Raw genomic sequence first — 26,233 nt, forward strand, 5'->3', positions numbered from 1 at the left:
TTTTCCAGGTTGTTACACTGCTACCATGCTGCTCATCCATTCTGTAGGAGTTGTCACTTTGTGCTGCCTTGCACTCCCTTCTTTTCCAGCTCTTCTATCTTGTCTTTCAGGCTGACCCTGAGGGCTGTTGGAACTATCCTCAGCAGATGCTGAATTGGTCTTACCCTCTCATCTACTTCAAGATGATATTCTCCATCCAAAACTTGTAAATACATTGTTGTACTTCTCCAGGATCTGTTCCACAGTCAATAGTTTAGTGTGCTTCGATACGTTGCAAATCTCTTTTTGCATGTTGAGGGTGACCAGTCCAAGCTTTAGACTTGCTCGGCTGAGATGAGTGGCTTTTGCTTGACGTCTATGATCTGGAACTCCAGATCTTCGTTCTTGTCATTGCATTGGGCTCTCAGAATAATTTGTCCTCTCGGCATTAGTATGGCGCCATCATATAGCCTCAACCTTACTTTCGAGGGCTTCATTTTTGGGCCACTTCGCACAGGTCTGTGAAGGTCATAATGTTGCATGACACACTGGTGTCTTTCTGGAACTTTATGCTGATTGATATTCTCCTTCTGCAGTCATCATTCCAACAGTCACAAACCATTTATCACCTATCGACCTGACTGACCCAACCTGTTCTATAATGTATAGTGATTCGTCAGAATCTTTGGCTGATACCTCTCCAGTGGCCATCTGTACCTGCTTGTTATGCTTCCTTCTAGCCAAACACTTGTGTGCAAAATGATTCGGCTTCTTGTAGTGAGAACACTGCTTTCCCCAAGCTGATCACGCTTTCTTTTCCTTTGTGTGATGTCCTCCGCAGTATTTGCGGAGGACATCCTGCCCTTTGTCCATGATCTTTCTGCCCTTTCGTCTGGAAATGTCTATCAACATAATGCATGTTCTGCCATGAATATGCTTTAGTTGCTGATTTACAACCTCAGCGCTTCTGCACATATCGATCGCTTTCCTGAAAGTATGTTTGTCCTCTCTCAGTAGACGTGCTCTCATTGCAGGATCTCTTATGCCTAATACAATCCTGTCTTTAATTAGATCATTTTTTAGTTGCGCAATGTCCCAGGATTCTGCGAGCTGTGTTAATGCAGTCGCATATTGATCAATGGACTCTTTTTCACTTTAGATCCTAATATTGAACACATACCGTTCATAAGTTACATTCACTTGGGGTTAAAAGCATGCCTTCAAGGCTTTCAAAATTTCTGCTGTCCATTGTTTTTGTTCTTCAGAGAGATTTAAGGTAGAATACATTTTGTAACAGTCTCTCCCCAACTGTGATAAAAGTGTAGCTACTCATAGCTGGTTTGTTAATTAAATCTGTAGCAATTTCATAATTTTGCCATTGCGAATGGAAAAGCTGCCAGTTCTGCTTCATATCACCTTTCATTACGACAGGCACCGGGAGAAGATCATTTGCAGCCATTGTGTCTTACCCAGTGCTTTCAGCTGTGGCCTGCTTCTTTGTTTCTTTTCTGTGGCTTCCTGTGACTTTTCGCAGTTTTCATCAGCTCTGAACATTCCTGTGTTCCCCTTTCAGTAGCTGTGCTTCTATACAGCTCTTCAGTGAGTGCCTCATGGTAGAGGTCACATGACTACAGCAAGCCAAAACGCACATTAGTACAGTATTGCATTTCTATCCCAAACAATGGATAGCTTGAGCAGAAAGTGGTTGTCTGAGTTGCCTCCTCCCTTCCTTGTCCTCTGCTCCTTAGTTGCTCACTGTATAACTGGTGCCAAGAGCTGGCCCCTTATAATGGTCAGCTTGCACAACCATAAATCTCGACACCCACTCTGCCGAGTGTGGCAGGGCTTCTCCAGAGTGATCCAGGCAGCAGAAACAATTTTTCAGCATGCCAGGCGGTGAAGGATTTTTTGCTGACTTCAAGGCTTCTTCGCACTCACATTTTGTGTGGCAGCATGGCTTTCATTGTATGCACACTGAGCACCTGTGCATGGGTTGCACAATGAAGTCATCAACCATGCTGTCAATGTTGTCCCTGTCACCCTTGTCACTCAGTAGCCACCCTTTTGTTTGCCGTGGTGGCTCAAATACAGATGGTGTAGTGGATTGCTGCAGAATGAGGGCATCATAACTCCTGCCGGAATAGCTGGCATTGACCTGCATGATTTTCTGTGTATGGTCACACACCAGCTGGACACTGAAGGAGCAGAATCCCTTTCAGTTCCAGTATAGGACAGAGTTGACAGACGGTGCCCACAAAATGATGTGCATGCAGTCAATAGCACCCTGGAATCTGGGGAAAGTCTGCAATCCTAGTGAAGCCAAATGCTTGCTCTGTTGCTTCTCTCTGGCAAAAGAGAATGGCATGTAGTTAACTCTCATTAGATAGAGAACCTGAGTGACCTCCCTTACACAACAGCAGATAGCAAACTACAAAATATCTCCAGCTCAAGCCTGGGAGGAGCCCCAGGTGCATAAAAGCTCATAGCCACGGTCACCTTCACAGCCACTGGCAATGTGGCCCTTGCCATGCTCAGAGGTGGCAGATTTCAGTAAGGACATCTTCATTAAAGCACAGAAGTCTCATACATTGTTCCTTGGTTAGGTTCAGGTAGGACAATTGCTCCCTGAACACCCTGGGTGGATATGGCTTCCTGCTGAAAGCCCTTCCTTCCAGCTTGTCTGCGTGCACTCTGTTCATTCTCCAAGTCACGCTGTACTCCAAGGAGAAAGCTTACTCATGCACCCATGTCTGATTTGTGAAGAAGCCTTGAAGTCAGCAAAATGTCCTTCACTACCTGTCATACAATTCGCTGTAGACTTCTGCAATTTGAAACAACTATAGAAAGCACCATGTATTTGTAGAATCATAGCATAGCCAGATGAAATCAATCAGCAATTAACCTGTAGGTAATTGATGATCCCTTTAAATAGCACTGGTGGGGGGAGTCCTTCATGCTGCTAAATGTTTATTCAACTGTGCAAAGTTAAGAGAGGGATTTAGTTGGAACGTAGAATTCCAAAATGGCACCAATGCCGTCAAATCAGCATTGCACACTGACTGACATCGGGTTCTGCTTGCTGTGCATACTCCCAGTGGACATTCACTGAGCATGCACTAACACATGCATCAATATCTATTCAGTGCGATTCTTCCCATAAATGGGTGCACATTATGCAGGCACCATTCTGGAGCTCTAAGGATACTCGTAGTGCCCAAAGAATGGGCCCAACTTCTCGCTCAAAGTGTCTGCTCTGTAGAATGAGGATGAACGGCTCCGAGTTGGGACTCTGAAGGTCATAGCCAGATTCTCCAAATGAGCTCCAGCTATGAACTATCAGCTCATTTAATTTTTTTACATATAACCTTCACTTAGCTTTATTTAGCACAATTAGAAAATCTGTAATTCATGCTTTGGCCCTAATTACAGTTCTAGTAGAAACTCATAGGCCTGGGATTTCCTTGGAGCTGCTCCCACTCTACTACCATAACTTCACTGGAAGTGTGTTGGAAAGTCCATTTACGCCCGTAACTGGGAATTCTGCCGCACATCCAATGAAGATACGATGATGAAGCAGAAACAGCTCTGATGAAATTTGCAGCCATCACCAGTACATTCTGAATCTGAATATACTTCCAACATGTCTTTGCGTCTTGGCTATAGTTAGGGCAAGTGACTTAATGTGGTATATACTTACTACATGCAGTTGGATTTTTTTTACCCAAGTATTTTTATTTTGTATAAAAACCCCCAGTTCTCTGTGATAATAAATCACTTGCCCTGGCACTCGCACTACTCAACAGCCATAATGGGAATAGAGCCCTGCACATCAACATTCTATTCTCCTCTCCCAATTTACTCAAATCCTTAGCGCTTCTGTGGCAAACAAGCCATCTGCATCTCAGGGTGGCACCATTCATTAATGGGAGTTTCATAAGGTCAACACAATACAGGCCTGGTATGCCTGCACTTCTGCAATAAACACCTTTTCCTGTGTTAATTTCATTTTTCTTCTTGTAAATATGTTCAATATCAACAAAGCGAGAAAACTAATATGGAAACAAATAAACAACTTTTCCCCTTCATAGAGACCCGTCATTTCAAGTTTCTTCTTCCATTTCACAGTTGGAAAGTTGCAGATGGAGCCAATGGTGTGTTTTTCCTTTGTCGTTTCCATTAAATGAATGGAGCCACCAGAAGCCATTGCCAGAAATATCTATTGGTGGATCATTATTGATCAAAATGCTCCAGTAAGTTAGTCCTTGTTAGTTTGATTACAAATCAGTTATGTTTAAAGTCTTCAGATTACACCACATTCAATATTAGCAGAGAGCAATTATACAGGCCGTATTCCATTTCTAACACAGTAGGCTGGATTTTGTGGAGGAGGCGGGGCTCCCAGCATCAGGCTAAAAAGGCGGTGGGGGGAAGCCCAGCTCGGCCGTTTTGTGCTTCCCCGGCACGATCCTCCGTTGTTCCGGAGGCGAAGTTTCCGGCGCCGGGATCTCCATCCCTTTAAATACAGGGATCCCACCTCCAATCACAGGGCTGGCAGCTCAGCAGTACTGGCAGCGCTATTGGGAGCAGTCCAGGGCAGTGGGGTTTCATTAAGTTGTAGGTTTTGCCAGCAGAGTCCTCCGTGGGCCACAGATTGCCTGTGAAGGAGGGAACCCCCACCAAGTCTGCTTTACAAGATGCCCTCCCAGCGTGGTGGAGGCAGCCCTCTGCCACTGGTTAGATTCCAGCAGCGGCAGGAAGATGCCCTCAAGTGGCCGTTAATAGGCCACTTAAGGGCCTCAATTGGCCTCTGGGCAGGAAGGATGTTGTTGACCTATCACACCCCTAGGAAAATCACTTGGCAACAGGCCCTCCGCCCCTCTGCCATCCATCGCGATTCTATGTGCCACCTCCGACCTCATCTCAGGGAACCCATAAAATCCAGCCCAGTGATATAACTTTATTTATCTTTTACAATCCATACTACCTGTCGTGGAATTATAGTGTTGTGCTTGGGGTATGAAACCAGATTAAGGGTTTAGGGTGCAGTGAAGTCTTTCCATAATATCTGCACAGCTCCAAACAGTAATATCCCACTATGCTGAAATAAGCCAAACTATTTTGCCTGGAAAGCAAATCAGTGGTGAGTAGCTTCTGCTTTTTGTATGGGAAGTGAGAAAACCAACGTGTGTGATGCGAAGATAAATCTTCACTGCCCATTTGCACTCTAGTTATTCGTCAATGAGAGCGCACAAAGGAATGTATTTCAGATTGACTTATCAGATGGCACACGTGCTCCCATTGTTTTCAATAGAATATTAAAAATATATTTTTGAATGGAGTATTATAAAGGAATTTAAGCAAACCCAGACCTATTGTAACACACATTCTTTTGGTTAAGACTAACCATACTCACAATGTTAGAAACATCCGGAGACGCTCCATTCTGCAGCAAAAGGAGGACTATATTCAAGTGGCCCATAAAAGCAGCCACATGTATTGGTGTAAGGCCAGACTGTGAAACAAAGCAATAGCATTTTACTCCTCTGCAGGGGCTGCAACTTGTTTTAAATTGATGCAACAGAGGCAGTGACTAGGTATCAAAACTTCCTTCTACCTCCGTTATGGCTTGGATTGAGGCCCCGTATTTCACGAGCAGTTCCATCACTTTAACACGGTTTTTCTTACATGCAATATGCAGTGGAGTAAAGCCATTCTGTACAAAGAAAACAACCAGGTTAGCATTCACATCAAACATGCATAAAAAAGTCACTCCAAGATCATGCATGAAAACCTCATGCTAATTCAGTCAGGGTCCCATGACTGTCATCTAAGGCTGTGTTTAAACTACAGCTACTGGTCTGAGATTGGTAGATACAGAATTGGTTCCAATTAGGCAGTTCATTGTTCATGCTGTCTGGCCCCGAATTGAACTATCCGGGCTAAAAGAAAGGTCGGCACACACCTGCTGGTACATGTGCAGTCAATTTGAAATTTATTGATGGTACAGGCAGAAGCAACCACATTCTTGAAACATGTCAAACCTCTTTTAGCACTTTTTAAACCAGGTTTGACACTGCAATGGAGTTAGACTCCACATGGTATCAATCACAAGCAACATGATACAGTCTCTTCAAGGAGTCTAAAATTGGAATAGTCTGCGACCTGACTCCAGCATAATACAATCACCTTTGTGACACAGTAAAGAGCAACCTGTCATCAACTTTATTCATTTATTTGCCTGTTATGATCATGTTAGGATTGATTTCCCCTCCCAAGGCAAAGTCTGACCTCTAATAAAGTCTCCCGCAGTAACCCCCTTCCAACAGACCTCCTATATTAAGTATGCTGCATGATATTTCATCATAACCACTCTCTATTACAATTGAAAATTGGAGCCTGATCGCTGTTTCTTGAATATAGAACTCCTAGAATCCAATAGTTCATTACTCAGCAACACAATGCATAGCATAAAAACAAATAACATGTTACAACAATATAGTATACTAAATCAAATCCTGAAAAGTAATCTAAAAATTAAGATATTGAAAAAATTCTGGCAGATTGACTCTGTTAAATTGTGGAAAAAATGTAAAAATGTTAACACAAAAGAGCAGATTGCTCATTTTGCAAATCCTTTATTACGTATTTTTTAACCGATCACTTCGTAAAGAAATGTATTGTCTGGTAGATAAATTTAATACCAATGCTTTGAAAAAAATCATCAGAGCAGTTATCACAGGTCACCCTGGTGCATCAAGATCAACAACAACTGGGAATAGTTACTACAGTCTCTTGGAGCCTTGTTTGATTGTCTTAGGTCAGAGAGGAATTTCCCCAAGTTGTTCCTAATTTGGCCTCAGGTTTTTTCCCTCGATTTTTATCCATCTCAGGAGACTGTGCACTTAGGGAATTGGTTGATGGTATATGTGGCTGTACTTTTCCCTTCCATTTTTTAATATGTCTTGTCATATAATGTGAGTTACAAACTGAGTCACCATGTAAATCTGATCTTTAACAGAATGACAAGAGTTTAAAAACACAAAATGCTGGAAATGCTCAGCAGGCCTGGCAGTATCTGTGGAGAGAGAAACAGAGTTAACGTTTCAGGCCTGTGACCTTTCATCAGAGCTGCTCTGATGTTAATGTTAACTCTGTTTCTCTCTTCACAGATGCTGCCAGGCCTGCTGAGTATTTCCAGTATTTTCTGTTTTTTTTTTAAATTTCCAGCATCTGCAGTGTATTGTTTTTGACAGAGATTATATATTGATAGTTTTTGTAACACTAACATGCTATTATGTGATCGCTGAAGAATAAAGTCAGTGCCTGCTATAAATGTAATAATGTTAGCTTAACAAAAGCCACCAGCTTTAATTTCAGATGGGATTAGTGTCCTTCAGGGTGCTTGCTTAATTTTTCTGTTATTTTGATTTGCAATGGTTATGTGTTAAGGAAGGATTGCGTAACTCAGAAATCCACATTATTTGTTGAACATGTTCTTCTTATGCGTGCTCTGTAATTTTGGGCTAGATGTTGCTCCCGGGCTAATTAAATTGTTTACGTTAATTCACCAGCTGAATAATCTTGCTGAATAGTCCAAATAAAAAGAATCTGTTTTCATGGACCTCTCTCATTTCTCCTCTTTACTAGTCACATAATTGCATATATATTCTTTCAAGTTTATTTATTCATTTATGTAGCACCTCTCATGACATCAGGTTGTACGAAAGCACTTTACAGCCAATTAAGTACTTTTGAATGTAGCTAATGTTGTTGGAAACTGCTGTAATCTGTAAAAATGTCACTGTAGTGGTGGTACCATGACACTCATTTCCAAATAACTCTTAAGACCTGCTTCTCGGATACAGGAAAAGCCAGCCCTTTTTTAAACGCCAATTGCTCGCAGTTATAATAAACAATCATACATCCAGACATGGTTGGTGCAGCATTCAGTATACATAAAACAGATAGAGGGTGAGTCATATAGTAACTTGTAGGAGATTGGTACTGGTGAGTGGCATTACTTTTAATGTTGTGGCTGCAATGATAATATCTGTTGGATCATTCTGATTTCATTGCATCTGGCTTTATGAATTTCCAAAAATAGATGGGTTAGTAGATGTGGTGTCTGAGATACTATGCGCTGGTATTATCGATTTAGCCATTGGCAGTTTATCATCCATGATCATAAGGTTCAGGAGAATTTTCTCGGTCCAACCTCAATAAGTGCGTATTTTTTTGAGAATGGGATATTTTCCATAGCATGTTCCACCTTTCACATCTTTATGACATCTTCACAGCCTAAAATACTTTTGATGTCCAACCACTTCTGTTTTGTAGGCAAATGCAGCAGCCAAATTGCACACAGCAATGTCCCACAAACAGTAATGAGACAAATGATTGGTTACTTTGTCTATGGCGGTCTTGTTTGAGGGACTGTTGTTGTCCAGTACACTGGGATAACTGCTTCTTTGAAAAAAGTACCATTGGTCCTTTAACATCCATCTGAACAGGAGCCTGACATTGAGCATATGAAGTCCAATCAACAACGATGTCTGTTCAGCACAACTGCCCAATATATAACTCCATTTATTTGTGAAAGTAGATAATTGCAAAAAAAAACTGAATTCAAACATATATGTATACATATATCTGTAACATAATGCAATGTTGTAGAAAAGACATGAATTTCACACACAATATAACTAATGTCGAGCAGTTAATTGATGCATATATTTACTATCAAAGTCAATCTGTGTGTGGAGCCGGAGGACATAGGTGAAGTTTTGAACGGATACTTTTCATCTGTGTTCACTATGGAGAGGGATGATGTAGGTGTAATGATCAGGGAGGGGGATTGTGATATACTAGATCAAATTAGCATTGAAAAGGAGCAAGTATTAACTGTATTAGCGTGCTTAAAGGTGGATAAATCCCCAGGCCCAGATGAGATGTATCCCAGGCTGCTATGTGAGGCAAGGGAGGAGATAGCGGGGACTCTGACACAAATTTTCAGAACCTCTTTGGCCACAGGAGAGGTGCCAGAGGACTGGAGGACAGCGAATGTGGTACTATTATTCAAGAAAGGTAACAGGGATAAACCAGGTAATTACAGGCCGGTGAGTCTAATGTCAGTGGTAGGGAAATTATTGGAAAAAATTCTGAGAGACAGAATTAATCTCCACTTGGAGAGGCAGGGATTGATCAGGGATAGTCAGCATGGCTTTGTCAGGGGGAGATCGTGTCCAACAAGTTTGATTGAATTTTTCGAGGAGGTGACTTGATGTGTAGATAACGGTAAAGCAGTTGATGTCGTCTACATGGACGTCAGTAACGCTTTTGATAAGGTCCCGCATGGGAGATTGGTTAAGAAAGTAAGAGTCCATGGGATCCAGGGTAATTTGGCAAACTGGATTCAAAATTGGTTTAGTGGAAGGAGGCAGAGGGTGATGGTAGAGGGTTGTTTTTGCGAATGGAGGCCTGTGACCAGTGGGGTACCGCAGGGATCGGTGCTGGGATCCTTACTGTTTGTAGTGAACATTAACGATTTAGACGCAAATATAGGAGGTATGATCAGTAAGTTCGCAGATGACATGAAAATTTGTGGTGTCGTAAATAGTGAGGAGGAAGGCCTTAAATTACAGTACGATACAGATGGGCAGATAAGATGGGCGGAGCTGTGGCAAATGGAGTTTAATCCTGAGAAGTGTGAGGTGATGCACTTTGGGAGGACTAACAAGGCAAGAGAATATACAACAGATGGTAGGACCCTAAGGAGTACAGAAGGTCAGAGGGACCTTGGGGTGCTTGTCCATAGATCACTGAAGGCAGCAGCACAGGTAGATAAGATGGTTAGGAAGGCATACGGGATACTTGCCTTTATTAGCCGAGGCATAGAATATAAGAGCAGGGAGGTTATGATGGAGCTGTATAAAATGCTAGTTTGGCCGCAGCTGGAGTACTGTGTACAGATCTGGTCACCACACAATAAGAAGAATGTGATTGCAATGGAGAGGGTGCAGAGGAGATTCACCAGGATGTTGCCTGGGCTGGAGCGTTTCAGTTATAAAGAGAGACTGGATAGGCTGGGGTTGTTTTCCTTGGAGCGGAGAAGGCTGAGGGGGGACCTGATTGAGGTATACAAAATTATGATGGGCAATGATAGGATAGATAGGAAGAAACTTTTTCCCTTAGCAGAGAGGTCAATAACTAGGGAGCATAGATTTAAGGTAAGGGGCAGGAGATTTAGAGGGGAGTTGAAGAAATATGTTTTCACCCAGAAGGTGGTTGGAATCTGGAACACACTGTCTGAAGGGGTGCTGGAGGCAGGAACACTCATGACATTTAAGACGTATTTGGAAGAGCACTTGAAAGGCTATAGCATACAAGGCTACGGGCCAACTGCGGGGAAGTGGCATTCATTTTGGACGGGTGCTTGATGGTCGGCGCAGGCGCATTGGGCCGAAGGGCCTATTTCTGTGCTGTATAACTCTCTGACTCCATGAAAGTACACTTGCTACAACATTCTTCTTGTTGCACTAATTTTAGAAAAGTATTTGATCTAAATATCTGCTTTGCATTTCCACTGAAATTATCAACAGAAAGCACCTCAACCTTAGTTATAACATAAAAAGATGTATGAAGTGTTAAATGCAAGAAGACTTAAAAGAAGAAAAAGTCCTCAAGTTAAAACTCTTGCTTGATAAAGTAACGTAATGACAGGGTATGTCAGTGCCCTGACGTTCTGTGCTACAAGACCAAAGTTGTGTGTGCAGTAAGTTCTCAATTTGACGTGCAGTCAAAATAGAATGACTAAAGTGGCAGCTATGCACTTCCCTATAAAGTGAGAGGAAAATCAAATGTAATTCACTCTGGGCAGTGCTTCGTCATGGCGATTTATAAGTTAGTACTATAAGAGCCCTGAGGACAGATAGCATGTTTTTCTACAGAGAACTAAAAGAGGGAAAGGGAAGATCAAAACAAAACTCAGCAAAAACAACACTCTCTTCTTGGCACCACAGTTATTTATTCCATTGTGCAATTTTATATTTGATATGGAACTGATAATTTCTGATCAAAATAACTGCATATGCAGCACAAGCGTGCAGCTGAATTAATAAACTGACAAACTTTTTATGTACGATCATTGATAGTTTACTGCGATTACAAATTTAACTTATTCTATAATTGTATTTACCAGTGCCCGAGCATTGGGATTGGCTCTCTTGTCCAGAAGAAGCTTGGTGGCCCTGTAGTGACCACAGTGAGCAGCGACATGCAAAGCAGTGAGATAGTCAAGTGTGACATCATCAACAGGTGCCTTGTGCTGCAGCAGATGCTTGACACATTCCACGTGATCTCCCTGTGCAGCCATATGGAGGGGTGACAGACCATTCTATTTACACAGAAAGGAAGAAGAAATAGGAATCAATCATTCACTCAAACCAGGGGCTGTGTGTGTGTGTGTGTGTGTGTGTGGTAGTGCAGCAGGGGTCCTCGATCATCCACCATAACTTTGCAGAAGAATAGCACAAATTTCACTTTCTCCAGGGTTTCTTCTGATCTTTTGTTTAAGTTACAGAGGTAGATCAGCAGACCCTCACATAAATTACTGAGGCAGATGTATACTCCCTTAGAGGAAAAACAATTTCTGATTTGTTTTCAGAAAAGCATTTATCAATTTAAAGGCTGCTGTTGTGTCAAGATCTTGGAGCACAATTTATGCAAAGATTCCCCTGTCGTCTGCCAGAACTATGGCAGAAGAATGGCAGAAACTCCAGAGAAATGGTGAAAGAAGCTGTTACCTCGAGGGTTTCTGCCGAAGTTGCAGTGGGAGATCAGAAGAACCCCGCAGAACTTATTGATATTCGTTACAAAGAGTGTAGTATTAAAAACTGTAATACAACAAAGTGATTGCAACTGTCAGGAGAAATTATTTTTGACCATTTAAAACAAAATGTCCCAACCTCTTCTAAGGGTGTTGATTTACACTGGAAGTGGCTGGGGTAATTTTGACCCTTCGGTTGCCCAGCAGAGCTGCTGGTCAGTCACCAGACCCTAAGTGCAAATCGACCCCTCTCTCTTTTATGCTCTTAATTATTAAGCAGTGCCAGGCTATTCAACCATTAGTAACATTCCTCAGTTTGCTGAGTCATCCCAAAAAATTGTAAAAGCTAGAAAACTATCGTAACAGTGTATTCAGGCATTGCTGGTTAATTGTTTGTCAGTCTAACTGTATAAATAAATGACATATTTCCTTGCTATCTTAAAGGACTGGTCAATCCTCATACTGACAGTCTCCAGCAAGGATCAATCAAGTGCAAGAAGCTTATTTGATTTTATTCCTCTTTCTATTCCTGAGATGCTGAGGCCAACTGTTCTGCCCATACCCTTGAGATCAGATAATTCAGGTTCGACTTGGGACTGAATGCTGGACATTTCAAGTCTGCATGGTTTAGAACCAGCTCACAAGGTGCTTTTACCCAGTAAGACCCTATTTTATCATTTTTAGCAAAAAGCTAAAGTGAAGCTCAGAAAGCAACATGCAAGTTTGGACTACAAATCTGTGCATTTGCTGTGGCATGAACTCTTTCCCTGCACAAGAACATCGAAATAGCAATGCTGATCCTTTAAAAGCAACTGTGATGGCTATCTTATCATGGGATATGGTATTTCCTGGAGATTGGGACTGGCCACATGAACTGCACTGCTATTCTCCTATTCTCTACATTCCTACGTTCATATGATACACTGAACATAAATGTAAACAAATATATGAAGAGTTGCTGCAAACATATTCTTTCTTTTACAAAGCATGGTTGGCAGGGAGAGGGGCAATTAACAGCATGGTGAGGGACTCCCAGTGCACCTAATCAAGCATTCCCAGGTCAAACACATCATGGTCAAAGCTCCCTTACTTTCTCCCAATCATAAAACATCAGAAATTAAATTTACGCCCAGATTTCATTAAATAAATAATGAATTTATTAGACATTACTCTGAGACACATACTCTTAAATTGAACACTATGCAACACTGAACACTTAACCACCTTTGTCCTAGCAAGCATTGGGGCTCCCCTCTCAAGCAGAATTTCTACAGCTCCATCATGTCCACTCCTTGCTGCACAGTGAAGTGGGGTCAACCCATCCTGATGGAAAAGAACAACACAGTTAAAACACATGTTTCAGGATAATTAGCTCAAGCTGTACATCTTTATAAGGAATTTGCAATTCAGAAAAGCTACTGTGACAAATCAATCAGCAACATTTTTTCATTAAAAATGAAATGCCACCTAAAACTTTAAAGTGACTAGAACAAGAACGCTTATTAGAAATACAAAACTCGCCTTCAAAATTTTGAATAGGCACCTTTAATTTTGCTGTCAATTTTATGCTGCTGCCCTTGCCAATTAACAATCACAACATGGCAATTGTATTAAGGTTCAAATGATGATAGTAACCAGCGGAACAGTTCAAAGTAAAGGGATAATGAATATATTGGCAATCAAAATATAAGCAGATTCAGAATGTTGATCTATCAGATTTTAAATGTGCTTTTAAGTCTTAAGTTTGCTTTTTTTTTAGCTTGGTCTCTATTCCATTATAGCCTCGAATTGTATTTTACCTGCTAATACACATCAAATAAATGAACTTAGTTCTTCTGAAAGGAAATGCCAACAATCTAGGCAAGTTAGGAAGAGACACGTCTTTACTAAAAGTGCTACACTGGAAAAACTAACTTGTGTCTGAAGTTGCACAAGTAAAAGGATGTCAGCTATCGTTCTCTTGCTCCCGAATTGTTTCAAATACAATGCAGCAGCAGTGGCTGGAGTATATTGACTGTTAACATTTAAAGAGGAAGATGTTAGACTGTATTATAATACTATTAGTATTGGTTAAAAGCAGGAATTCATGACACGAGTGAAGTTGATACCTTATTTTTTAATGAAAGGAAGTTCATTGTTTATGTAGAATTTGGTGATCCCATCGAGTCTGTGCCGACCATCAACCACCCATTTATACTAATCCTACACTAATCCCATATTCCTACCACATCCCCACCTGTCCCTATATTTCCCTACCACCTACCTATACTAGGGGCAATTTATAATGGCCAATTAACCACCAACCTGCAAGTCTTTTGGCTGTGGGAGGAAACCGGAGCACCCGGCAAAAACCCATGCAGACACGGAGAACTTGCAAATTCCACACAGGCAGTACCCAGAATTGAACCCGGGTCACTGGAGCTGTGAGGCAGCGGTGCTAACCACTGCGGCGCCCTTATATTTGCAACTTTCTCATTTTGGCCCGATTATGGTAACAGAATGCAACACATTCAGTCCGAATGATATCAAAAAACGACTGAAGGCACGAGATACTGCAAAGGCTACAGGCCCTGACAACACTACATATGTACATGCATAAGAACATACAAATTAGGAGCAGGAGTAAGCCACTGGGCCTGTCAAGCCTGCTCCACCATTCAATATGTTCATGGCTGGACTGATTACTCCACATTTCCACCTACACCCGATAACCTTCCACTCCCTTGCTTATCACGAATCTATCTACTGCTGCCTTAAAAATATTCAATTTCTCTGCATCCACCGCCTTTTGAGGAAGAGAATTCCAAAGACTCATGACCCTCTGAGAGAAAAAATTTCTCCTCATCTCTGTCTTAAATGGGCGACCCCTTATTTTATAAACAATGACTCCTAGTTCTAGATTCTCCCACAAGGGGAAACATCCTTTCCACATCCACCCTGTCAAGACCCCTCAGGATCTTATACGTTTCAATCAAGTTGCCTCTTACTCTTCGAAACTCCAGCGGATACAAGCCTAGCCTGTCCGATCTTTCCTTGTAAGACAGCTCGCCCATTCCATGTATTAGTCTACGAAATCTTCTCTGTACTGCCTCCAACGTATTTACATCCTTCCTTAAATAAGGAGACCAGTACTGTACACAGAACTCCGGATGTAGTCTCACCAATGCCCTGTATAGCTGAAGCATAACCTCCCTACTTTTGTATTCAATTCCCCTCGTGAAAAATGATAACATTCTATTAGCTTTCCTAATTACGTGCTGTACCTGCATACTAACCTTTTGCGATTCATGCACTTGGACACCCAGATCCCTCTGCATCTCAGAACTCTGCAATCTCCCACCATTTAGAGAATATACTTCCTTTTTTATTCTTCCTGCCAAAGTGGACAATTTCCCACTTTCCCACATTATATTCCATTTGCCAGGCATTTGTCCACTCACTTATCCTATCTATATCCCTTTGTAGCCCCCTTATGTCCTGTTCACAAGTTACTTTCCTACCTATCTTTGTATCATCAGCAAATTTAGCAACCATACCTTCGGTCCCTTCATCTAAGTTATTTATATAAATTGTAAAAAGTTGAGGCCCCAGCACAGATCCCTGTCATTACATCTTGCCAACCAGAAAATGACCCATTTATGCCTACTCTCTGTTTCCTGTTAGCTAGCCAATCTTCTATCCATGCCAAAATGTTAGCTCCTACATTATGAGCTTTTATTTTCTGCAATAACCTTTGATGTGGCACCTTATCAAATGCCTTCTGGAAATCTAAGTACAATACATCCACCAGTTCCCCTTTATCCACAGCACATGTAACTCCCTCAAAGAACTCCAATAAATTGGTTAAACATCATTTCCCTTTCACAAAACCATGTTGACTCTGCCTGATTACCTTGAATGTTTCTAAATGCCTTGCTACAACGTCTTTTATAATAGATTCTAACATTTTCCTTATGACAGATGTTAAGCTAACTGGCCTGTAGTTTTCTGCTTTCTGTCTCCCTCCCTTTTTGAAAAAAGGAGTTACATTTGCTATTTTCCAATCTAACGGAACCTTCCACGAATCTAGGGAATTTAAAAAAATTTAAACTAATGCATCAACTATCTCACTAGCCACTTCTTTTAACACCCTGGGATGAAGTCCATCGGGACCTGGGGACTTGTCAGCCCGCAGCTCCAACAATTTTCTCAGTACCACTTCCCTGGTGAATGTAATTTTCTTGAGTTCCTCCCACCCTTCCATTTCCTAACTTACAGCTAATACTAGGATGTTACTTGTATCCTCAATAGTGTGGATTGATGCAAAATATCTATTCAATTCATCTGCCATCTCTTTATTATCCATTATTAATTCCCCAGACTCACTTTCTATAGGACCAACGATCACTTTAACATTTTTATTTTTAAAATATCTATAGAAACTCTTATTATCTGTCTTTATATTTCTAGCTAGCTTTCTCTCGTACTCTAAATTTTACTTCGTCATCAATCTTTTAGTCATTCTTTGCTGTTTTTTATATTCTGTCCAATTTTCTGACCTGCCTCTCATCTTTGTGCAATTATAGGCTTCTTCTTTAAGTTTGATACTATCTTTAACAGTTTTAGTTAACCATGGATGGTGGGTCCCACCCTTGGAATGTTTCTTTCTCATTGAAATGTATCTATTCTATGTATTCTGAAATATCCCCCAAATGTCTGCCACTGCATCTCTATTGATCTATATCTTAACCTGATTGGCCAGTTCACTTTAGCTGGCTCTGCTTTCATGCCCTCATAATGGCCCTTATTTGAGTTTAAAATACTAGTCTTGGATCCATTCTTCTCTCTTTCAAACTGAATGTAAAATTCAATCATATTATGATTGTTGCTACCTAGGGGCGCCTTAACTATGAGGTCATTAATTAATCCTATCTCGTTGCACAGTACCAGGTCTAGTATAGCCTGCTCTCTGGTTGGCTCCAGAATGTATTGTTCCAAGAAATTATCCCGAAAACATTCCATGTACTCCTCATCTAGGCTACCTCTGCCCAACTGATTTTTCCAGTCTATATGTAGGTTAAAATCCACCATAATTAATGCTGTAAGCTTTCTCGTAAGCTGCCATTATCTCTTCCTTTATACCCTGTCCTACAGTGTGGTTAATGTTAGGTGGCCTGTACACCACTCTCACAAGTGACTTCTTGCCCTCATGATTTCTCATCTCTACCCAAACTCTTCTACATCCTGGTCTCCTGAACTTAGGTCATCCCTCTCTATTGCGCTAATACCATTATTAATTAACAGAGCTACCCCTCCACCTTTCCTAGCTTCCTGTACCCATGCCATGTACCCTTCAATATTCAGGTCCCATTCTATGTCGCCCTGCAGCCATGCCTCTGTAATGGCTATCAGATCGTATTTATTTATTTCTATTTGCGCTCTCAGTTCATCTGTTTTGTTTCAAATACTACATGCATTCAGATACAGAGCCTTTAGTTTTGTCCTTTTATTATTTTTGTAACCTCTAGCCTTATCTGTTGATTTACTCTTAGATTTGTACGCTCTGTCCCTTCCTGTCACAGTCTGTTTATCATTTCCCATATTAATACCTTTCTCTCTTGCCTTGTTTCTACCACTTGATTTACAATATCTTCCCAAATTTGATCCCTTGCCCCACTATTCAGTTTAAAACCCTGTTTACTTCCCTAGTTATATGGCTCACTAGAACACCCAGCATGTTTCAGGTGCAGACGTCACAATTCTACAGCCACCACTTTCCCCAGTACTGGTGCCAGTGCCACACGAACCAGAACCCAATTCTACCACACTAGTCTTTGAGCCATGCATTAATTTCTCTAATCTTATTTGCCCTATGCCAATTTTCACGTGGCTCAGGTAATAATCCAGAGGTTGTCACCTTTGAGGTTCTGCTTCTTAATTTGGCACCTAGTTCCTCATACTGACCATGCAGAACCTATTTCCTTGTCCTGCCTATGTCGTTAGTACCTACATGGACCATTACAACTGGATCCTCCCCTTCCCACTGTAAGTTCCTCTCCAGCCCTGAGCAGATGTCCCGAACCCTGGCACCGGGCAGGCAACACAGCCATCTGGACTCTTGCTCTTTGCTGCACAGAACAGTGTCAATACCCCGAACTATACTGTCCCCTACTACCACTACATTTATTTTTTTCTCCCTCCACTTGAATGGCTTCCTGTACTATGGTGCCATGGTCAGGTTGCTCATCTGGCAATAGTACTGAAGACCTGTGCTCCAGAACTTGCTGTGCACCAGCCAAGCTGTTCCAGTACAGCTACAACACTGGCATCTACCCGGCAAAGTGGAAAATTTCCCAGGTATGTCCTGTACATCAAAAGCAGGACAAATTCAACCCAGTCAATTACTGCCCCATCAGTCTACTCTTGATCATCAGTAAAGTGTTGGAAGGAGTCATTGACAGCGCTAGCAAGTGGCACTCGCTTAGCAATAACCTGCTCAGTGACGCTCTGTTTAGGTTCTGCCAGGGCCACTCAGCTCCTGACCTCATCACAGCCTTGGTTCAAACATGGACAAAAGAGCTGAACTCAAGAGGTGAGCTGAGAGTGACTGCCCTTGACATCAAGGCAGCAATTGACCAAGTATGGCATCAAGAAGCCCTAGCAAAACTTGAGTCAATCGGAATCAGGGGGAAATCTCTCCACTGGTTGGAATCGTACCTAGCGCAAAGGAAGATGATTGTGGTTGTTGGAGGTCAATCATCTGAGCTCCAGGACATCACTGCAGGAGTTCCTCAGGGTAGTGTCCTAGGCTCAACCATCTTCAGCTGCTTCATCAATAACTTTCATTCAATCATAAGGTCAGAAGTGGGGATGTTCGCTGATAATTGCACAATGTTCAGCACCATTCGCGATTCCTCAGATACTGAAGCAGTCCATGTAGAAATGCAGCAAGACCTGGACAATATCCAGGCTTGGGCTGATAAGTGGCAAATAACATTCGCACCAAGCAAGTGCCAGGCAATGACCATCTCCAACAAGAGAGAATTGAACCATCTCCCCTTGACATTCAATGACATTACGATCACTGAATCCCCCACTATCAACATTCTGGGGGTTACCATTGACCAGAAACTGAACTGGAGTTGCCGTATAAATACTGTGGCTACAAGAGCAGGTCAGAGGCTAGGAATCCTGCAGCGAGTAACTCCCCAAAGCCTGTCCACCATCTACAAGGCACAAGTCAGGAGTGTGATGGAATACTCTCCACTTGCCTGGATGGGTGCAGCTCCGACAACATTCAAGAAGCTCGACCACCCTCCAGGGCAGCCCGCTTGATTGGCACCCCATCCACAAATATTCATTCCCTCCACCACCAATGCACAGTGACAGCAGTGTGTACCATCTACAAGATGCACTGCAGCAACGCACCAAGGCTACTTGGGCAGCAACTTCCAAACCCGCGACCTCTACCACCTAGAAGGACAAAGACAGCAGATGCGTGGGAACACCATCACCTCCAAGTTCCCCTCCAAGCCACACACCATCCTGACTTGGATCTCTATCGTCGTTCCTTCACTGTCGCTGGGTCAAAATCCTGGAACTCCCTTCCGAATAGCACTGTGGGTGTACCTACCCCACAAGGACTGCAGCGGTGCAAGAAGGCAGATCACCACCATCAATTAGGGAATGCTGGCCTGGCCAGTGACACCCACATCCCATGAAAAACAAATTTAAAAAAAATACCAACTAAGAGGAAAAGATTAGGATCTAATTCTTCGTTATAACTTTTCAAAATAGAAGAGATAGCATACAGACTAACCTTTATTATTACCCATGGAAAACAATGGGGGAAATGTTAACCTAACTCACCCATCAGGAAACCCGAAATCTGGTGGAATGCTGGTATTACATCCCACCCAATTTTTTTCCCTATTGAAGTCAAAGAAAAATAATATTGGATGGGCGTATATAACCTGCGTTTCACTCGATCCCAAGGGTTTCCTACCCAGCAAGTTAGGTTCAAATTATCCCCTATACATTTTCCTAAAATTCTCAGGAACTAAATGGATTAAAACATTTTAGTTTACCTTCAAGGGCATGTCTGACATTTCCATTAAGAAACATGTAGATTAATGGGACTACCTGCCTGCTTGTTTTCTTAGCTCATCTCGCAGACTCTAGCAGCAGTAATGGCTACCAGACCCCTTCAGTGTACTCCTGAGTACTGTCAGTGGCAGAGCACTTTGTAAATAGTTAATAGCACATGAAAGTAACGAGGCTAGTGAACTAACTGGCCAATATGTACAATGGGTGCAGCATAGGGTATGGGTATGAATCAAGTGAAAGCTGACAAACAGTAGGCTTTTTTCCATTTGTCTGTATCACAATTTCACACTGAGTTCTCATTTTCATTTTTAGCCTGTCTCATGGGATAGCTGGCACCTTCGAATATGAGAAATGTGTGAATTTTGAAGGGAGAAGGAAAAGCCAGTTGTCTCCCTTTAAATGCACAGGGCAGGCATGCAACAGTGAAGCTGACTCATCAATACCCTACAAATCCATAGCCATAGCAAACACATGGAATGCAGTTAAAGCAGGAGAAAGAGACACCAATAACATCCAAAAAATCACTTCAGCAACACGCACATGAAGGATACAAGTAAACCACACATCATGTTAAAATATAATAAGGTACAGATAGGTGGAAAATGAATACTGAGGTACCAAAAACATATCAAGGTGATAAAATAAGGAAAGTGCCTTCACATCACATGGTTGTTTATTTTGGGATTCTGTTAAAATTATAATTACATAACTACAGTACCACTACAATTTATTTTTATACACAAAGGTTTCGTTGTGAGATGCTGCTAGTTCTTGTTCTTTTGCTGTGCTGACATGCCAAATGATATGAGTCGCTTCTGAAGTAGAGGAAGTCATTTGCTTATATTCAATGAATGAAAATCAAGGGATCCTACAACAGGTGACTGATCAACTCCGCCGGAATAAAATTAATTATAAGGATGGCGATTGGGCATCCCACGCAGCTTGCTGGATTGAAGGTTGCCAATTGGGGCCAGCTGCACTTCTGCTTTTTCTGGATACACATTCAGGTAAATAAATAAGAAAAATGTACCTCTTCTTTACTGGCCTCCAGTGGGCCTTTTAAGGACAGGTTGCATAGACCGGAAAATCTATTCAGTTTATACCCAGTTTAGCAATGGTGTTCTGAAACAGGCGTTAGACCTTTGATTGGCATAATTAACTGTCTAATGCCCATTTTAAATGGGGGCTCCAGGCACTCAGAGGTCATTGGCTGCCAAATTGGGCAAACTTCCAGCAGGGTTTGGGCACTGGATACTGCTATCCAACAACACTGGTCCTGCCATCCCTCATTTTTCACTTAGAAATTGGACGTGGTTCATACCAATTTCTAGTGCCAAGCATCACTAAACACTCATTGATACATTGGAAGAATAATTCCAATATTGTGCATTATATTTAAATACACTTCAGCTTAATTTTCCCTTAATTTTGTTATGTAAGGGCTTTATCAGAAAGATTTGTTCATTTGCTAAAGCACACCTTGAACAGTTTTTAAAGCAATGATGTGCAGCTTTAATCTGATTTTAATTCCTTTTACCAGTGTTTTTTCACTGTGCACAGAAAACTTCACAACGCATTCAATTGGTTGATATAAAGATGCACTGACCTGTGATTGCATGCTAACGTTGCTCCAGTGAATCTGCTCTTGTGTTGAAAAGACTCTTCCCAAACTCACAATATAGACTATTCTACAACAATGGCAGTGGTATTACCTGAACAAGCAGGATGCATGATGGGATAGCAGTGCAGCATAAAGTAACAAAGACTCACCCTCGTCTTGGCATCTATCTGGGATCCTCGATCCAGCAGCAGTTTCACCATATTGGTATTTCCTCGTTTGGAAGCTACATGTAGTGGAGTGATTCCATTCTGGATTGGGATTGGGGAAGAGTGAAGGGATGCACAATCATACATCAGCAGAATGTTCAAAGCAAACATTGTATGAAAAAGCAATGCTTCAATGCCTTTCATAACATTTGTTAAGGGCTTTATTGGTAGTTGGAGAGTGGAATAAGAATATAGGAAACAGGAAAGAACCATTAGGCTCAACAAACCCAAGATTTTTTGATGAACTTGAGTGTATGACAGAACTGAGCAGCTGTGCTTTAACACAATTGACAGCTTCATCAACAAATTTATTTCAATGTATATAAATAAGTACCTTTTTAATGGAACCTCCTACTTCTCACTGAATTGTTGTGTTGAATTTTTTTAGCCTTCATAATAATCCAACATTGAACTGGATTTCTTCACGTTCTAAAAACTTTGCATTCAGCTGGGGGAATTTTATGCTCTCCCCCGTGGCAGGTTTATAAGCCGGGAGAGCATAAAATCAGACAGGATAGTGGTGGGGTGGGGAGGGGTTCCCACCACCTTTCTACCTCTGCCAAAATTTAGTCCAGGGCGGGAAGGCCTGTGAATGGCCTTCCCATCCCGCCAATTGAGGCCCTTAACTAGGCAATTAATCCCCAATTAAGGGCTTCATCCTGCCACCGCAATTAGCCATGTGACAGGCAGAGGAAGCATGGCATGAAAAACCATGCGGCTGCTTCTCGGCTCCAGGGGGCGTGGGGTGGGAGTCCCTTGTTAAAAGGCACTTCGTGCCTCAACGAGAGATCCGGCATCAGGAAGAGGGGCCTGCTGAGAGCCATCCCCTGCCCTTGCTAGTGAACCCCCTACACCACCCTCTCCCCAATCAACGAGACCTCTCCCGCCCTAACCTAACTGTGGCCTGGGTGCAGTGCTGCTCCTGGGCCTCAGGTAGGAGCTCCTCCGGCAGCAACCACCGCCTCCGCGGTGGCGCTGCTCAGTGGAAAAGCTGCTGGCCTCCAATTGGCCAGCAGCTCCCCGACAGCAGTACTCCCTGCACCGGGGACATTGATCGCATGGAAGGCCCGCCACTGTCCCTGTTCAAGGTCCACCTAAGTGCCCAACTGGCACTAGATTCAGCTGGCCTTCTGGAGAAGAGGCAACATGGGGTTCTCAACATCACTTTTTCTGGACGTCGAGACCCCCATCGCCAGCATAAGATCCCGGCCAACAGATTTTGGCAGTTTACAATCTCCATCTTGTAAACTGTCTGATATATTAAGTTTGGACTTAACTAAGTCTCTAAATTCTCATACTCAAATTGACTTCTTATTGCATAAGAACAAATTATTATTACTGTTAAATTCCTTGAAAACATTAAGAATTTCACTTTTTTCTAACTAAATGTTTCCCTTACTGCTAATTTTCATCCATTTTTAGAGATCTTCTAATATAATATACTTGTCTGCTTATTTCTTGAAGCTAATAATGAAATGCATGTGATTACATTTAAAATTTTAGACTTTTAACATGTAAGTCTTTATCAGTCTTTTAGGATGTCTAATCTCATGAATAGATGTTACTCCAGGAACTTCCCTTTGTTATGGACCTGTGCTTTTATTGTCTCTGCTCCATCACATAATACAGTTGGGTCAGAATCATTAGTTGCTACATCTTCAATTAGTAATTTAAGACTCCATTCTTCATTGGCTTCTCTAATGGCTAAATAACGTATGATGTTATGTTTTCACCACAAACACCTTGGATGCACTTGTCCCTTGCTGGTTGTCATTGTGTATCTATATACATATGGTATAATTTCCAAGACACACTTTATCACTAAATTTCAGACCTGGAAAAACTGGACATTCAATTACCAAAATTACACTTTTGTTTGTTGTTCCTTTCTGTACCTTACCAAATCTTAATTAACAGTAATTCTGCCCTAATCAGTCAATTGGTTCTTATTCTTCTTCCCATGGAGCAGTTCTGCTGATGATATCTGCTCTCTAATAAGTTGATGCATCAAATTCCAAAATTCAAATTCAAATCATTCCTGGTGTCCCACAACTTCTTAAGTTCTTTTACTGTCAGTTCGGATTATCTCATGAGTTCATCCAAATGTACCGAATTAAAATTTGAAGTTGTGTAAATGATATTACATTCACTGGCAAAATATCTGAACACAGTACTTGAAAACTGCAAACCATTGTCACTAAAGACTTCATTAAGTATTTCACGGTCGGAGAAGCTCTCATGTAACTTATCACTTTTTTTGTCTGGGATGTTTTATATTGTGCACACCTCTGAGTAAATATTAAGCAGCCCTTCCCAGGACACATCAAGAAATTAGTACCAACTGTTTACTGCAGTTGAAGTGAAGATTCACTGATTTGATTTGTGTGCATATTTTAAGCAAGATGGACAAGTTATAACTAATTTTCTGATTTATTTTGGGAAAATGTAGGATATTGAATGATCACTGTTCACATTCCTCTACAGCCATATGCCACTTATGAATCTTTTTGCAACATTTACTCAGAATAGTAGGGGCGTGGAACGCCCTGCCTGCAGCAGTAGTAGACTCGCCAACTTTAAGGGCATTTAAGTGGTCATTGGATAGACATATGGATGAAAATGGAATAGTGTAGGTCAGATGGTTTCACAGGTCGGCGCAACATCGAGGGCCGAAGGGCCTGTACTGCGCTGTAATGTTCTAATTCTAATTCTAATTATTGTATCAATGTTTTGGTATTACAGTCTTAATCCCTCTGTATGCTACTCTGTTACTGTTAACTCCTCTTCCAGTGCATTTGAGTTTCAGAACAGCAATATTGATTATTTGTACTCATACCTCCATTATTCTTTCTTTGAGGATCTCAGATGTCTCACCTTTTCTGCCTCTTCTCACATTAGCCTCATCTTCTGCCCAGTTACTGGCAGACTCACAATAAACATGCCAATTTAAGCTTGAATATTCTCATGAGATTTTGCATTTGGCTTTCGCATTCTGATCTACTGCTTGTGTTTTGACTTATGTACATGAAGCCCTCAGGTCATAGTTCTGTAGTCCACCCATCTTTTTTTGTATTCACAAAGAACAATCATTCAAAGGTTTCAAAAATAGTGGTTTGCCGTATTTCTTAACACCAAAGAAACATACATAAATGGATGGCATCTTTTGTAAACCAATATAATGCTTAACAGCATTCTCCCAAGCTGTACAAACCTTGTCAATGCATGATTCGATGAACATGACACTTATGTGACAGTTTGTTACTGATCATCATACTTTTGGAACAATACCATTCCTAATCACAGAGCTGTAATGCATCAGCTGAAGTTTTTCTTGGACTTTCAGTATTGTAGAAGTTCACAATTACTTCATGCAAGAGCTTCCTCTTTCAGTTTTCGTCTATTTGTGATTCTAGCTCCATTCAGTCATCTTAACAGTGACAATTTTTCCAAAGCAACTGTATTAATTAACCCAGATCATTAAACATACCTAGCAGTTGCCATACTCCTTTCTTGTATGATGGATTTGACCCATAGCTAATGGATGAGTGTTCCCCATTTTCTGGCTTAATATCTTCACTACTGGTGATCACCAGTCAGCTCAGTGACTCCAAATAAACAATTGTCATGAAGTTTCAAGTTGAATCATCTAGTAATTTTCGAAGCCTGGTATTGCATTTCTCTTTGAAAAACCCCCCACACTATTATAAAATTCACCAACGTGTTGAGTTGTCAGTGATTTTATTTCATGCAGTTTGTGATATACTTCTGGAGGTGAAATAATAGCAAAGGGAAGCTATAACAATCTGTATTTCCTCTGAGGAATATTGAATGACTTGGATTTTATTTCATTCAGGTTCAGTCACTAGAAACCTGAGGATGCATCTAACATAATAAACATTTTACTTTTGAAAATTGTGCTAACATTTTCTCATGTGTTCAAATCTTGAAATTTTCTCTTTCCAAAAATTTATTTCAGGTCATTGCAGTCCAAGCAAAATTGCAGCTTGCCATTGCTTCTGTCAGAAATTCCCAGTGAATTCACCAACTCTTGTTGGCTCATCTCATTTCTTTCTAAACCTAAGCTTCTATGCCATAAAACTTCACTTTTTTTCTCACAATGGCAACAGTATACTTCTAAATGAGTAGACTGGTGAGGTGGCTTATCAAATATGATTTAGCATTCCTCTGGTAAGCAGCATAATTCTTTGAAATAGATCCTTATATTCCAAATGTCACTTTGAATTTTTTTTAAAAAGAGATTCCATTTTACTGGATTGAGTTTTTCACATCAGATCTAAAATTGGTGGATTAATTTTTGGCAGCTATCCAAATGACTGCATGTACGTGATGTTTTTGTATGTGATGTTTGCAGTATACCTTCATTTTCACTAGCAGGTCTGCCCTTACATATCCTGAAATTTTTTTATCTTAATTTCCTTCCATTTTGGTCTGTGTTGTAATCCCTTCTGATCTCATTCAGATAGAATGTTCAGTTGTGCTTCTTTGTCCATGTTAAAT

General features: G+C 41.3%; 1 protein-coding gene across 10 annotated transcripts in view; it reads right to left on the minus strand.

Moving 5' to 3' along the window:
* Window positions 1–26,233, minus strand: part of ank2b (ankyrin 2b, neuronal) — an 802,067-nt gene that overhangs the window by 234,711 nt on the left and 541,123 nt on the right. For 9 of the 10 annotated variants that reach the window (XM_068039631.1, XM_068039677.1, XM_068039625.1 and 6 more), the window contains 5 exons: window positions 21,659–21,757; window positions 13,028–13,126; window positions 11,174–11,371; window positions 5,594–5,692; window positions 5,393–5,491 (listed from right to left, as the gene is read on the minus strand). In XM_068039631.1, the coding sequence (XP_067895732.1) occupies window positions 5,393–5,491; window positions 5,594–5,692; window positions 11,174–11,371; window positions 13,028–13,126; window positions 21,659–21,757 (594 nt within the window). The remainder of the gene's footprint in view (window positions 1–5,392; window positions 5,492–5,593; window positions 5,693–11,173; window positions 11,372–13,027; window positions 13,127–21,658; window positions 21,758–26,233) is intronic. The other variant, XM_068039686.1, reaches the window with a different exon arrangement.

This window comes from Heterodontus francisci, chromosome 1 (assembly GCF_036365525.1).
Source record: "Heterodontus francisci isolate sHetFra1 chromosome 1, sHetFra1.hap1, whole genome shotgun sequence".
NCBI classification, from domain to species: domain Eukaryota; kingdom Metazoa; phylum Chordata; class Chondrichthyes; order Heterodontiformes; family Heterodontidae; genus Heterodontus; species Heterodontus francisci.